This window comes from Pyxicephalus adspersus, chromosome 4 (assembly GCF_032062135.1).
Source record: "Pyxicephalus adspersus chromosome 4, UCB_Pads_2.0, whole genome shotgun sequence".
Taxonomy (NCBI): Eukaryota; Metazoa; Chordata; class Amphibia; order Anura; family Pyxicephalidae; genus Pyxicephalus; species Pyxicephalus adspersus.
The window spans coordinates 125,631,282-125,648,149 of record NC_092861.1 but is presented as its reverse complement, the minus strand read 5'-3'; the positions used below and the strand labels follow the sequence as shown (position 1 = coordinate 125,648,149).

Below are 16,868 nucleotides of genomic sequence, written 5' to 3'. Positions count from 1 at the left end.
GTCCATAGTGGTGTCACTAACTGTCCCTCAAAGGCGCTCACAATCTAATGTCCCTACTATAGTCATATGTCATTAATGTAGTCTAAGGTCAATTTAGGGGGAAGCCAATTAACTTAACTGCATGTTTTTGGGATGTGGGAGGAAACCCACACAGACACGGGAGAACTTGCAAACTCCATGCAGATAGTGTCCTGGCTGGGATTCAAACCTGGGACCCAGTGGATTTGAGGCTGTTGCCATAACTAAGCTGTTCACTAATTTCAAAAATGAATTTGAACTAATCTCTTTAAAATGTTAGCTTTCTAGAAAATTTTCACTTATGGAAGCTAATCATTCACTTGTGAGTTTATGTTGTAAAGAATTTTGTTTTTAGAACAATGATGTGGGAAATGTTGCATGCAGTATAATGTTTGGGTTATGCACATTAACCTTGACTGAAAGATAATGCTTTAAACAGATAACATTCAGCACATTCCACACCTAAAATCATCATACTACCCTACATGCATTAATAAACATAAAAGATTGCCTTTTTTGGCTTAGACACAGAACAACTTAAACTGAAGTTTTGGGGAAAAAAAGCTTATAGTGGTTAGTTGTTAGTATTATTTACAGAAGTGATATTCTTTCCTTTAGCAGTTTTCATACTCTAGGTATACTGCACTAGGAATCAACAAATATGCATTCATTTGATTTGATCTGAGTTCATCAGCATAAAGATAAAAGGTGATTTGTATTGCAAAGTATATTTGTACATATTTTCATTGCAGTCAATGGCACCAAGTTTTAAGTTAAAAGTGAACCTCTGCTGGGAGAAAATGTAGGCCATTGCTGAACTCTTTCTAATGAATGCTATTTGCCTGGATGTAAAAGCTGACCTTTTGGTCCCAGTAGTGTTAGTCACATATCTGAAACAAACATGCAGATAAATGTATGGCAAGATGTGCAGCAATTATTCTAAACGTCTGAACTGAACATTCTCATTCTGGGTCAGTTATTCAAAAATGAATAAAGGCAGAGGATTAGAACCAATCCAGCCAAGCTTTATTTTTTACAACTAGGCCAGAAATGGCAGCCTATATAAGCAGTGAAAGGTCCACTTTAATTGCAACGCTGCTATATAGTATTGACCTGTCTATACCTTTACTTAGATTTATGGACAGCATGTTTTTCATTTTTTCACATGACACAATTCTACAGGTGCTCCCTGTCTCTTCAGCAATTTTGGTGACAATACTGTGTTGACAAATGTAAGAATTTGTAATTAATTTGTTAAAAAGTTGTCAACAATAGGCATTGCAAATCAATTGAAATAGTGATATAATTGAATTTCTGCATGAACCCTGATGAAAATATGTTATTGTTTTTTTATTACAATTGGAAAATGTGTTGCCATTTTTTTTACAGCATGTGGTCAAGTGGACTTAAGAATGATAAAATTCTCTGCTCTTCTAAACACAACACAGGGCATGTTCTATGTACTTTATACTCCTACTTTATACCTGGTATCCCCAAGAAGCCCAGAGTGTATTCAGGGCCGATGCAACTCCTGTGCGCAAGCAGGTATGTCATCTGAGATTGTCCAATGGCTGAAGCGGAGCATTGCTACTAAAGCAACTCGGCAGGATGTCATGCTATGGTTTATATATATATACATATGCTGGGGATTTTATACTTTTTTCAAAATCTTCATGTCGGTCATGTAACATGCACAGAAAAGAATGTATGCTGGGGACAGATTAAAATTGGATGTAAATGCTGAAATCAAAGCTTTTTCATGCACTGCTGGGAGCCACTATAATTTATTCAACGTCAGCCCCAAAAGCTAGACATGTCAGTTTGTTTAATTTGTGTGTGTGTTGTAATATCTCAGTTGAATATACATTGACAGTGTTTATTAACTGGAGGCTTTCAGCATTAAGTTAGGACTTTCGTTAAGAACTTTCCAAACATGCAGCAAAAACGTCTTGGACAGTGCACATGCACAAGTCTGAGCTGGAAGAAGCAAGAGTAAGGCAGTGGTGGGGAAAAGTGCAAGCACTGTGTTATATTATACACATGCACAAATGTAAAAAAAAGGGCTTACTATCATATCCAGCTTTTCCAAGGTAAGGAATAAATAAGATAGTAGAGTCATAAAAAATGTATTTATTTCAGTACAATGCCCATTTTATTGTGGACTGTTACATTCTACACATACAGTATACAGACACATGAATAGTCTCATAGACAGTACAATGGATCATTCAGCTTCTGAACATGCAGTTACTAACATTATCACACAGTCTCGTAGAACTACATATTTAGTCACAATATCATTTAAAAAGTCATTGCTACACAACTAGCCTAATGGTATTTCCAGCTGTACAAACATATAGACATAGAATAGACAATGTAATTAATATATCATAAAACGTGTTATTTCATTTTTATTCACATCTCTCTAACTGACATCATGGCCTAATGCCTTACATCAACCTCTCATTAAACATTTGAAATGGTTTTCATAATGCCCATTCTCAAGTGCTGTACATAAGAAACAGTTTAGAAGTTAGAGGCACTATGTGATTTCCAACTAACAGCTATATATGAATAAGCTTGCTGTATTTGTAGCCTGTACCAGATATGGCTGTTTATACCTCATGCTCACCCAGGGGCGGACATAGGGAGATGCAAAGTGTGCCACTGAACGAGGGTCCCCAACCCCTATTGGCCAAAAGGGGACCCTACTGCAGCTCGAAATCAGTTCGAAAGGGGGGCCACAAGTCACTTTTGCATTGGGCCCACTGTTGGCTATGTCTGCCACTGTACTCACCCTTATTTACCCTTATTTTTATTTATTTACACTGGAATATCCAGGTCTAAATTATTACAAGACTGTCTGGGTGACCAAAGATGGTCAACCAAATAAAATACTTTATAAAATAGGATAAAAAAGCACATACCATAACTGCAAAGGAATTTCAGAAAGTAATAATCCTTGCTCTTGAGAAAACATGTAGGACCTTATATGAAATAAAAAGCTATATATGTTCTCTGCACAATATAGCACATTGCTTGGATTGCTCCACACTGTGACTGCAGTTTCTTAAAAAATTCTAAGCACAATGGTGTGGGACATAATGTATAATGCAGTTAAGAACATTCCCAGATAAGTGAAAAACCCCAGTCACATGCCCTATCAGGTAATTGACCTAGAAACGACCATGACCTAGAATTAATGGGGTTTCACTTGCATCTTGTAGTAAACAAAGTACAAACTATATTTGTAAAGCACATAGCTAACTTAATGCTGAACTAGAACTAGATTGACAACTGCAGTACACTGCTGAGTACACTGCTGAGTACTCAGCTGGGACAATCTTTATTGATTGATAGTTGAAGGAAATGTTCCCCTCTGTGAGATGTGCTGCATACAGCAAAAGAGAAGAAAATGCCAAGGCTTGAGATGGCACCATGTGACTAAAGAGAAGCTAAGATGGCTCAAGTAAAGGTTGAGTAAAGGTACCCTTAAAACCACACAAACAAGAGGCTTACAAAGTTTACAAAGCCACCCCAACCTTTACATTTTTCATTAAATTTAATAACTCTATTTATCCCTATTATAAAAATGTATACAAACAACTGTGTGTGTGTGACATAGCTATGACATGATAGTTCTCATTAAAAACAGCAGGGAACTGTATGGCTTTGGTGGAAACCAATTCATCTAGGGAATCTAAACAGACTGGCCCTCAATGTTGGGAGTTGGTATTAGACCAGTGAACCTATTTTGAGAAAAGTGTCCACAAACAAGTACATAAAGTAGGCCAGGACCATTAATCAAATTGCTGTAGTGCCACCAAAAGAGACCTATGAAGGTGGAAAATGTCAATATTTCATGATAAACTCAGAACTCTAATACACTGGTAAACTATCATGAAAACCAATTTCATAATAAACCATGGACCAGATTAAGGTATATTTTCTTTTAGGTTGATTGGAATGATTCCTATGCATTTTGCGGCACTGTAAAATATTATCCATTAGAAATAATGATGAATGCAGACATGAGCAAGAAAAATCAGATCACACACTGTCATGGCAAAATACAGCAACATTCACCAGGTTAGAGATCTATGCCAAAGATGTAACAAAAAAAATCAACAGGGTTTCATTTAAAAGCTATAACAGCGTTGGCCTTAAGTAAGAATTTGAATACACATCATTTTTTAATGCTTAAATATATGCACGTTTGTATTTGTTTACCTTACAAAACAGTAAGGACTACTTACCTAAAATACAAGCACATTAGAAAAAAATGTTTGCTGTGAGTTACTTTTATATTTACAGTCCCAATTTAAACCCTCAATGCTTGCAAAAAAATCTCTCTGTGTACAAAATCATTATTTATTGAAATAAAACATTTTTAAGTATATTTAGTAGGAATTAGACTGAAATGCTTTTGACCAGAAATTATAACTTGGCAAAGTCTAAAGGTCATTCACTTTTGACTTCACTGTTGTAACATCCACAGTTTGCGGTGGTGCCATCAATTTTGAATGTCATCCCAACACATTTTCAGAACACACCTAATACTGTCTGATGTTGTGTGTTTGTCAGCCCATGAAAGTAAATGAACTGGCTTTATGCATTAGGCAAAGAGCAAACAACGGTCCCAGTGTGAATGGACCATACATAATAACCCTAAACCTGGTAGATATTATACATTTATCAACTATATATTTTTTTAGCAAATCAGTTATATATATATAAATGTCAGTGTAGAAAAATCTGGACAAGTAACAATTTTAAAAACACAGAATCTTCAACACTTTCCACATGTATATATATTGCAGTGGATTTACCTAAAAATGTTAAAAATATATGAATTTTCTTATTGGGACTTGTATAAACAAGTGATAAAAGGTGAAACATGCTCACATCTACAGTAGTATAACTTATTCTTTTAAAGGTTAAGTTCACTTTTGTGTACCCCTGACTTAACCTCATGCTCAGTTATTGAATGCACTTTGATTTAAAATTAAAATACACATCATGGCTTTAATATGACAGTCTAAACAAATCGCAAAAACAATTGTATAAGCCTCATAAAGTAAAGCCAAATGATCCTTTAGTTATGTCTTAAATGCTTTCCTTTCCAGATACTACAGCACACAGTGGAAGGATTTCAGCAGCATAGGCAGTGCTGCCAAGCAGTTATGCAGAAGTAGGTAAGACCATGTGCTCTCTGACAAGCTGTCGCAACCTCCGAAATATATTCTCATCCTATTCTAGTGCAAGCAGGCCCAGCCTACATAAAATGCACTGATTTAGGTGCTGCACATATTTTAAATGGGAGGCCATCTATTTTATTTGCTCCATAATAAACCATTAGGGGTAGATTTTATTATGGAACACACCTAAATGTAGAATGCCCTGTTGGTAAAACAGTATAAACTGGCAAACATAAACCAACAAACAAGAAGATCTACTTTACAAGCCCCATGGGCTATTCATTCTGATTCATAGAAAGTCTTCGCCTGTGTGTGTCTTCATTTAGCTGACTTTGTATCACCCTAAAAAAAAAGGACCAGTCCTGTTTTAAATGCCATGAGAGTCTTGCATCAGCAGAACATAATTACCTGGCAATCAAATGACACCAGGCCATTATCACTCATCTCACTCATTGCTGCAAGTGATACTAAACACTCAATTATAGAACATAATTCCAATGTAATGCTGCATCATAAAACATCCCACATGAAAGCAAATATCAGCTATGGTAAAATGATTATTTCTATATAGAAAGGACTGTGCATCATTTAGGGCACTTTACTTATTAGTGGTTTGTAGTTTAAGCAATACCTCCTGGGAATAGTGGAGGATATAGGAAGGAGTCACTATTCTAAACTCTAGCAGCCCATACTGGCAGTGAGAAAAATCTGGTCTAAAGAACCGACCTGCAGTCTAAGTAATACAGCAGCGTTACATGGCATATCACAGTACAGATTCGTTTGATTCCGGCACAGTCATGCTCGAAGGCTTTGAGGTTTGGTCCCTGTGCATTACAAGAGGCGAGGTTTCCTCTTCTGACTTGCAGTTTGGCACAGCTTCAACGTAAACATCATTTAACTCCTGTTGATTCTTTGCCATTTCCTTCTGGTTGAGATGATGAAGAATTCCTGCTCCAAGTGCATCTCCTTCCACATTTACTACTGTGGTTGTCCGGTCGCTGTTAAAAATAACAGAGAATTTATCAACAATGTTAGAGGCATCTATCAAATTACTAAAATGATATTTATATATATATATATATATATATATATATATATATATATATATATGCAACTTATTGTATATATTAGGCTTTAAATATTTTGTTTATAGAATAATTTGTAATTGTATATGCACATGGCCATAGATGTAGAACACACTATATTGGAAGACTGTGCATCTGACTAATGTTCCTTTCACACTTGCAGTGGAAAATGGTTAGTCACCTAGCAAACTGTTACTATGCACTCAGGAACAGCAAACTTCACTGCAGGTAATGCATTTGCACTCTTTGCCTTTGTGGTTGGGGTTCTTCCTCTCGCAGGGGAAAGCAAATGCACAGCCAGGCAAATTGTCGCTTTCTGGAACAGTGCTGCAATCCTCTGCAAAAGCAGCTGTGCAAACACGTGCACACATTCAGTTGAATAGGAATGGTTCGGAGTGTGGTTGAGCCAGCAATAAAACAAATTTACCTGTCTGTTCTAATGTTCTACTGAATGTACGAGCTCATATATTAAGCTGCCCATGGACAATCCTGGCATACCCATATGTCTGTAATAAATGAACTCCCAAGCACATGTGTAGAAGTTATATCATTCTTGCCTGGCCATTCAAGATGGCCAAAGACCCAAACATGGAAGAAGATGATAATGCTGGCAATGTAGAGAAAAGAAATATGCTTAGTTCCACTTTCATTAACTCTCTACTAAATTCTGTATTATGTAATAAGTGATAAAAAAGGTTTGTGCTCCTGCTTGAATTATTATGCTAATTGAGTAGTCTGCAATGTGTTAAAACAATGACAGAATGTCCAAATGATATGTATCTATCACAGGAATACTCACACTATCCAGTCCACAGCCAGGATCAGTGACAAATCATTTGTGGGAAGGCCAATGGCCTCTAGAATAATGGCAATAGTAAGGACACCTCCGGCAGGAATTCCAGCTGCTCCCACACTTGAGGCTGTTGCTGTTACACTAAAAATGAGAAAGAATGATTAGCCATTCATCTTGACCATACATTCATAATTCATTCATAAGTTATATTTTCAGGAAGCACTAATGACTGAGTGTACTTTCTGTATCTATTGTATTATGAAATATCTTGAGCAAACCAGGCTGGAAGGATGCATTCTACATTTTTGTCTAGAACAGTAGAGAGAAATCCCCAATAGTGCACAAAGCTATAAGGAACACATTGTATGTTCTGATTTCTACACATTAGTGGCCACCAAAGTAGGATATAATAAAGCATGTTAAAACCAGGGTTTGAGAACTCTGGTTTACACTAGATCCCTGAGGTACACATTTTCTATCTATTTTATATATATGCAATATTATTTATTTGTATATTTACTATGTTTATATACCTTAAAATTGACCTCATAGTAAAGCAGAGGTCAGCCTAATAAATATGACCACCCTACAATAAAATGCAGCATAAAAAAACTGAATAGAAAAAGTACTATATGAATGCCAAGTAACCCAATTATTGTGGGATGGCACGCCAGCATAGCACCGAATCCTCTTTTTGTGAATTATGGGATGCTCAACATTCCCACAAGAATTATGTGAAAGAATGATGATATCACCATCACCTCCTGTGAACTTCAGGCAGAAGCTGGGGGTGGGTTAGGTATATTTATTATCATTTTTTTCTACATATTTGTTTTTCTACCTTCAAGCTACTATTCAGTATGGGGGTGGAGACACAGTTAGTTCAAACATAATGTTTTATGCAATTAAATAATTTATTTAAGTATAGTTCAAGGAATTGGCTTTTAGTATGCTGTTACATTGTGGTTGCAACCTTGTCAACCATAGGGCTAACATTCAAATTGTGTGTGGATAAGACATGGTTTGGCACTGAATCCAGGGTCCTTGCACCTTTTGGTAATAATGCCAACTACATACTGCCTGTTCTGCCACTGCTGAAATACAATTTCACACAGAGTGGTTCAGTATACCCAATGACTGTCTAACTATCTATCTACATAACCATATTATTCACATTTTACTAATACTGAGAAGAGGTGTAATAATATAGCTTATTATCTTACAGAATAGTGAAGATTTGGCCAGCGTTTAGGTCTTCGTTATTCATTTGGGCAATAAATACAGCTGCCATGCATTGAAAGATGGCTGCACCGTCCATGTTCACTGTTGCTCCAATGGGAAGGATGAACCTGCTAATTCTTTTGTCTACTCCATTGTTTTCTTCAATGCATTTTATCATGGTTGGGAGAGTGGCAGAGCTAAGGTCAGGAAAAATAACATTATTAGTTATCATAAGACATGCTTATAACATGTGTATGTGAGTATAGTTAAATGCAATTTTGTTATATCTGTGCAGTCAATTGATAAATACATTAGGCACTTTGCCTGATATCTACTAAAATGTTTCTACAGCTCTTTAAGCACTATTTAACCTACAGGTATGTATTAGGAAACACTAATGAATCTTTATGCTTAGTATGAAGCACGTTTGGTGTACATTTACCCAACATTCACTCAGTAAAAAATACATTCCCTGATTTGTACTGCTATCTGCATTTCTCTGGAAAGAATTCCTTTGACTTCCTGCACCAGTTACTGGTGGCACCTGGGACAAAAAACGTGCAAAAAAAAAAAAAAGAATGACTCCACGCAACAAAGACATAGACAGGAATAAAAACATAAAAAAGGGTCTGATCCTTCCCCACCCTATCCACTGCTGAAAATCTCTTACTTTGCTGCGTGGAGCAACTTGAATGTTTAACAAATGTATCAGTGTATTCACATTTTGACTTTCAGAGAGTCTGCATTTGCATGACAATGTTTAATGGCTTTCTTTTATTACACAGATACTTTTAAAAAACTCAGATGTTACTAAAATAAAATAAAATGAGACCCACCTTTGCCCTATATCAAGAGTTCAGAGGAAGAGGTTTACTCATTGGGAAATAGCTTGATAGGCCAAAGTAAACTATTCAATGCAATAATGTAAATATTTACCTCTCTAACAAATACCTACTGGTAGGAAATTAAAAAAAACTGCCCATGCATTTAATTACAAAAATGATATCTGGTAACATTAGAAAATAAAGCTCCAATATTTATAAAAAAAATAATGCAAGTCTATCAGTCTACTCTAAATGAGTATTATTATCCCCAAACAATGTCCCATACAGGAGAACAACAGCTTTTTTAACTTTTGTGAAAATGGCAACCAAGCTACTGAAAACTAATATTAAATTGGCTGATCTGATTTTTTCACCATCATCAAAAAATCTATTGGTGATCTGGTACCTTCGTCTGCAGAAAATCCCTGTTCTTTTGCAGGCTCAAAAATGGGCTTTTGGGCTGGATTACCCACCCATATGACAAAAAAGGGTCTGAAAAAATCATCAGGGGACAAGGCAGGTAACTACACGAAAGTTCACAAGTGGAGATAGGACTCCAGAGACTCACAATAATATGTGGGAGTTTCAGGAATATATGATCGCATTTTTTCATAAACAGAACACTGGCATACACTCTGAACTGCAAGCTATTTCATCTACACATATCACGGGAGGGTTTTTTAATTCTGTTTGTTCTGCTACATTACAATTTATATACAGAAATTTATAAAATACACACCAACTGATGCTTTCAACAAGTGGTCCATCTGTCCACCCCTGACTTGTCTCCCTCGTTCCTGGATAAGGTTTCATACTGCCATCTTGTCATGGATGGCTGACAGATTTCTGAAACTCATCTGGATAAAACAGAACTCATCATCTTCCCCCTTTCAAATTCTAAATATCCTCCTGTTATTTATCCCTCCCCTCAGGCACGTCTTGGGTCACCTTTGATTCTGCCCTCTCATTTACCCCCCATATTCAGAACATTTCCAGGTCCTGTCACTTTCACCTACGCAACATCTCCAAAATCGGGGGGGGGGGGGGGGGTTAGGTGTTGAGCATTGTGGCTGCATCCTTTTACAGGATCAATACAGAGGGTCTGATTTATTAAAGCTCACTTAAGACTGGAGAAGATCTATTATGGGAGTAAATAGGTGATCCATCAAACCTGGAATAGATCTGGTCCAGGATTGAAAACATTGCCAACTAAAAATGATTTTGAAGATATCCAATTCAGGTTTGCTGGATCACCCAGTTTCTCCAATGGTAGTCTATCTTCTCCAGTCTTGGAGAGCTTTCATAAATCAGGCCCATGGTCAATCATAGCTTAGTACTCTGTAAGTTCCACTAACGGTTTCACACATAAAACTTAGACTGCATGGTCAAACTTGCTGGAGGATGAGCAATAATTATGCAATGACTTACCTTGAAGATGTTGCAAAAGCAGTTGCGAAGGGAGTTATTAGCCCAAGTAAGAATGTAAAGGGGTTTTTGCCTGTAAAAGCGAAATATATTAGTGGAAGTACTATTCCTCCATGAATAATGTGACCCAAAATAGAGGCCAAGATGTACTTCCCAAGGCTGGTCACCAGAAGCACAATGTTTCCCATCTCAACAATCTTGCTGCCAACTAGGAACATAATCCCAATGGGGACATACCTAAATAACAACAATGAATAACGAATCAGTGATTGTGGATTGTTAAACAGCAGTGCAGTCTGAAAAAAAGACATTCACAATGTGTTTTCATACATTTAAGATGTATGCCTTGAATGATTTCTAATCAATAAAAAACTTTTGAGAGTTTTGTTGTGTTTTAGTGAAGATTTTATGCTTCTTTTATTTATAAATAAGTGGACATTCCAAAAGGTGTATGACCAATCTATAGCAATGGTTAGGCTGAGTCCTTCAATGCAACTTATTTAAGATGTGCACTTTTTCAGTTTGTATGATGGCCAAATATATTCCTGTTTATACTATTTGGTTTTTGCAATTTTGTAAGAAAAACAAAATCCTCTCAAATAACTTACCACATAATCCAAGACACAATAACCATTGTAGCCTCATTAAAAGCATTGAAGATTCGGATGAGCTCCTCCCCTTCTGGTCCTAACTTTTTCAAGGCCACTCCCAGGACAAGAGCAAAGAGAACAAGTCCCAAAATGTTCATCCCTTCTACCTCAGTACCAACAGGTATCTGTAGAGAGATATTATATAGAATATTTTATTGGAATGTGACTTGGCTTTTAAAAGCCTAAAATCATCCAAAAATACTTTATACTGTTGCCTATTTTCCTTCCAACACATTAGGTAAAAAAAAAAAATAAATAAACTACTAAGCAATTATTTGGCTCACGATTTATCCTGAAAAAGTACACTCAGAATTACATTAATCATCAATCTGAAAATTTTTTAATTTAAGTAAGAAATGGTCAGTCTTTTTAGAGCCACAGCAAGGGGATCTGTCCCATCACATCAAGATGTGATGTTTCAAGAGCCCATGCTTCTCCCGCCATGACATCCACTGCTTGGTTTTGTTCCACATACTGCTGTCAGCCATGCCATCTGTTGCACTCTAAAAATGAATATATGTAAAATAGAATAAATAAAATAACTAATGGGCTCTGCATAGAAAAAGAACTCACTTTCTACCAAAAGGAAATTAATTTTAGGGTGAAGCTACAGGTTTTGTTTAAATGTAAATGAAAGTTTTTTAGAAAAATCTTTTGGCCTTTATCCATGGTACCAATTATCTGACCTATGCTTTTACTGATGTAATATCAATTATGAAAAAATACTGGCTAATCTCTAAGGAAATCCAGCAAGAACATCATGGCAGTGTATTAAACGCTCATTAATTTCCTGTTTCCTGTAATACAACAGACATTGAATCATTCGCTACAGCAGACAAGGTTCTAATGAGATAATTGTGATCTCTGTCTGCATGCCTAAGATATCATTAATATGTAGATACAAGGAAACTTACTGAGATTAGGAGGCAAGTCAAGGGACATAATATGCCAAATATACTTTTATAGGAAATGACTCTGAAACGAAATATATGTATTATGTTCTGTAAATTAGTGTGAAAGTTCTACAACATCTAATTAAGAGTTTACACGAATGAAATGTTGGGAATTTACTAAATCGAACTTGTTTCATGCAAAATAATGCATTACCTAATGTGCCCAATCAGGATACCTTTGGAGGTGCAATGATTTATGGAAAGGCACAGCCAACAATCATACATATTGATATCCAGTTTTTAAAAAGGAGATGTGTCACAAGGGAGACAGAAGCTGCCAGAGTTGACATCTCATTTTTAAAATGCCTGGCTTAGCAAAAGATATGGTAGCATATTGCCACTTGTTCTCCGAATGTTATTATGCAGGAGAATGCTTATAAGATGCTATTTAGATGGTATCTTACACCAGTTAAGGTTGCGAAATTTGCTATTGGAGGAAATCCCAATTGCTTTCGAGGATGTCATAGTCTGGGAACGTTTCGTCATATTTGGTGGGACTGTCCGTTTCGTATGTATCTTGACTATTAATGTTGGTGTTTTTTTTTGTATGTTATTTTTTTTTGTTGTTGTAACTATTGTATCTGTCTTTACTGTCTTTTCTATGTTTATATAAAAAATTTCAATAAATATCATTAAAACAAAAAAAATGCCTGGCTTACATAATGAACAGTAATTAGGGGAGGATGGATGCAAAATGAACAACGCACAGAGTGTAATAGATCTGTATTGCTTAAATTATCTCAGACAGCTAAACAAGAAGATTTTTGGTAAGAAATAAGGATACTTTAAGGGATCCTTGCTTTGAGGACGACGAAGGAAGTGTTTCTGTGCTTGGAGTTCAGCTTTAAGTTTATATTTAAATACAAGTGCAAGTACTCAAACCTGTTTTTATTAAGGCTATCTGCACAGCAATTATAAGACTTTAAAAGAATATTTAGCACCAAGAGCTAGTCAGACTTTGCTGGAACTTGCAGTGTGCTGAAAATCAAAGTCCACTTCTTTCCAGTTCCTTTACCTTTCCATGCAGCCTGGTAGGAGTTACATACAGTCTATACAGAATAACAGAATTATGTTTCTAATATTATTTTTTTAGAAATGACTCTTACTTACCCGGTCAGTGGTAATGTTTCCACTTATGTTTCTTGTGTAGGTTACATAATCTGTGGCGTACTGAAAAAGCAAAAAAGGAATCACATTAAAACACACTAAAGAACTTATGGACTATACGTTCATAAAGTGTTAGATTTTGATCTATACAATGTATTAATACATGCTCTGCATGTTAACTTGCATTGCTTTTATAGCAGATTACTGAAAATGAATGGGCTGGCCACATACCGTAACATGCTTAAAGAGGAACTAAACTCAAAAATGCCTAAAACAAAAAAATAATCCACATCCACATTACCTTTATTCCCGCAGCGCAGTCGATTGGTCTGGCGGTGTCTTCCATTGGGACCCATGCCCTTCTCCTCCTCCCCAGAGCCGATGCGCCACCAATGTTCACCTCTCCTTCTGGGTTCTTCTTCCTATGTCACCCAACCCAGGTGCGATATTGGGTGACGTAGGTTGAAAAAAAACTTGCCGATCTCACTGCGCATGCATGAGATTGGCAAATTTTTCTCTTCTAACGAAAAGTGCGGCTTTGTGCTCCCATAGCCTAGACGATCAAGAATTAGGGGTGGTGCTGCATTCTTTTTGTTTTTTTAAAAAAAGGGTGTTGAACTTAAAAAACAAACAATCAGAATTTTTACCTTAGGGTTGTCTACCCTTTTATGTAAAGTGAAATTTCTGAGATAGGTACAAGGACCCTTTTTTGGAGCAAAACCCTACTGCATGGCAGAATAGCACATAATATGTGTTTTACCTCATGTTGAAGTGACACATGTGTTACTATACTATACACTTTATACAGTCAACTTTACAGTTGCCTTTTATCTCAGGTCATAATCCACGGGAATACAAATTACAGCACATGCCACTGGTCACCAATGTAGAGTACATCTCTCCAATATATGCATGTTTTCCAAACTTTTCTTGTCTTTAGATGTACAATAAAATATGCTAAATGTGCAGTATAGTCACTTTTAATTGAAACTTGCATGCTCAATGGATTATGACCCTGATTGTTGCAGGACTTGCATAATCCTTTAAATTGACAAAACATTGGAAACTGCACTTGTGTATTTTGTACTTTCATATTTTTTTTAAATTTTGCTTTGACATACTTTATATCTTTTCTGGCACTGAGAAAACCTAATGGTCGAATGTAAATGAACACCTGAATATAGTTTAATAAACCGTGAACTATCTAACCATGCCAGTTCCCATTATATTCTTATAATCTCCAAGTCTTAATTTATCTCTGTTTTTTTCCAGCAGTTTTTACGGATCACTACACTAAAGATTTAGATATAACTACAGAACCTATACCTCCATGGAACAGCCCCATCTACCCTAAGATAAAAGCAAACCTTTTGTCTTTTGTCTGGTAAACCATATGACAATGCTTTTCTAATTCTTCTCAAAAGATCACATTCTAATTATATATTCACAGCAATTCAATGCATTACAGAGAAGCAAACATATGATTTCAGATTAAAACAAGAGCTATGATGGAAATATACATGATAGCCAAGAATCACAAGTAACCAGTCCAATTAAAGCAAACCTGTCAAATGTATAAACATTTTTAAGCTTTCAGATATGAAGAAACATCCTCCCGATCCAGTCTGCTGGTTTTATACGTTAACATTTCCCAGCACATGCTTTATGAAACAAAATTATTGGCTGGCCAATTGCTGTTGTTTTCCGATTCCTACTGAAGCCAGCAGCCACACCCTCCATCAAGACAAAACAAGAATCATCACCTATTGCAAATGTGCTTTGTAGTTCCCTTCATTGACTTCCATTTCACATTAAAATCAAATTCAAGCTCCTGTTCTTTGCCTTCAAATCTCTCCACGGCTCTTGTCCCACTTATTCTCTTCACTCCTCCAATGACCTACCACTGACTTCCTCACTCACATGCACAGCTACAAGACTTTTCTAGAGCTGCCCAACTCTCTGGAATGGACTTTCTCGTCCTATTCGACCTGCTTCTACTTTCTGCTCCTTTAAAAGAGCACTTAAACCCCATCTTTTCAAACTTGCCTACCTAACTTTTTCTGTCTCTCAATCCCTCACTACTTCCCAACACTCCATATCTCCCCTCCTTTTGTGTATTACTTCCCCCACCTCCTTCATTGTAAGCTCTTCTGGGCCTCTCCTCCTCCTGTGTCACTGTCTCTCATTTGCAACCCCTGTTTATTGTACAGGGCTACGAAAATGTTGGCACTATATAAATCCTGTTTATTATTATTAATCATAATAATAATAATAATAATAATAATGTTTGACAGTGATGTTTAATGGGAGTCATTTTCAGCAGTCAATAATGTATTGCTGATTGGCTGTTTCGTGTCTGTAAGCACTTTAGGGTGGCCAAGGATCATCCATTTATCGTAAGTAATGCCTCTAATATGAGTATCTTTTGAGCTTAACATTCTGTCTCCTTCCTAGGGGGCATATTATATATTCACTGTTGTGTACGTAGGTATTTTAACTTCTGGAATATTCCAGTGTGAATGGGACCCAAGTTAATTACATATATAGAAGAGATTTTATTTGTCCATAAATATTTAGTAAAAATCTAGTGGAGCTCAAAACTGATTTAAGCAAAATCTAGACACATGTGAACGTTATCTGAAGTCATATAGGAATGCAACCATTTCCACTTTCCTGAATTGCTCAAACCAGTTTTGTTTTAAAACTATGATAGAAGGGACACCTTTATAAGTGAATTAGCTTTATACATGATGTTTTCCTATACAAACAAAATCTATTCTATACAGAAACTAATTTATTGGCATATTCTTCATGGTTAGAAACATGGCAGGTGCCAGAACATAACAGGCCTGTATAGGTAGCTACCCTATCTATTGTCAGTTGTTTAAATCAACATGTAGTTTATATAACAATTTATATGAACGTCTTACCGATCTAAAGGCTGCAGCAACAAGATTTGCAGGCATCAGGTTTCTGTAAACAGAAAAAGGAACATTTCATTCTTAATAATGTCATGTTATTTAGCCAAGTCAAACATTATGTAAGTCAAAAAATAACCTCACTAAACTCTCCATTTTAGGACTTGAAGGTCTTGAACAACATTAGCCTTTGTACTCTCACCATATGGTTTGTATTATTTTATTTGCATACCAAACTCGAGTTCTAAAATCTTGAAGAGGAATGTCAAAACTGTCCACCTTTTGTATTACTACAACATTTGGATTTAAAGCAGGACTACAGTTCCCCCCAAAAAATCTGCCATCAGGTAAGTTTATTATTGCAGAAGTGAAAAGTGATGCCCTTTCCGCAATAAAACACACTTGCCTGATCAATTTCTTCTTTTAGGAAAGCATGGAGCAGTAAGGGTTTATTTCCGCTTTAACCTAATATTCAAACCTGCTAATATTCAACCTTTAACCTAATATTCAAATTCTTTATAGGAACAGACAATAAAAAAGATGGAATATTGTGTTAGAACTCAAGCCAAAGCTGCAATAATAGCCAATAATATAACACAATATGGCTATAAAATCATTGGGTTTTTATCATAATGGTGGTGGACATGGTGTTTTCCTCTATGCCATCTTTTACTCT

The 16,868-nt window shown here is 36.2% G+C and overlaps 1 protein-coding gene across 1 annotated transcript in view; it reads right to left on the bottom strand.

Annotated features, from left to right (window-relative positions):
* Positions 1-2,127: 2,127 nt before the first annotated feature.
* SLC1A4 (solute carrier family 1 member 4) overlaps positions 2,128-16,868 on the bottom strand; it is a 29,319-nt gene continuing 14,578 nt past the window's right edge. The window contains exons 2-8 of the mRNA XM_072409565.1: positions 16,205-16,247; positions 13,278-13,337; positions 11,173-11,339; positions 10,568-10,801; positions 8,318-8,512; positions 7,101-7,235; positions 2,128-6,214 (exon numbers count right to left, since the gene is read on the bottom strand). Of these exons, the coding sequence (XP_072265666.1) occupies positions 5,980-6,214; positions 7,101-7,235; positions 8,318-8,512; positions 10,568-10,801; positions 11,173-11,339; positions 13,278-13,337; positions 16,205-16,247 (1,069 nt within the window). The 3' untranslated portion in view covers positions 2,128-5,979. The remainder of the gene's footprint in view (positions 6,215-7,100; positions 7,236-8,317; positions 8,513-10,567; positions 10,802-11,172; positions 11,340-13,277; positions 13,338-16,204; positions 16,248-16,868) is intronic.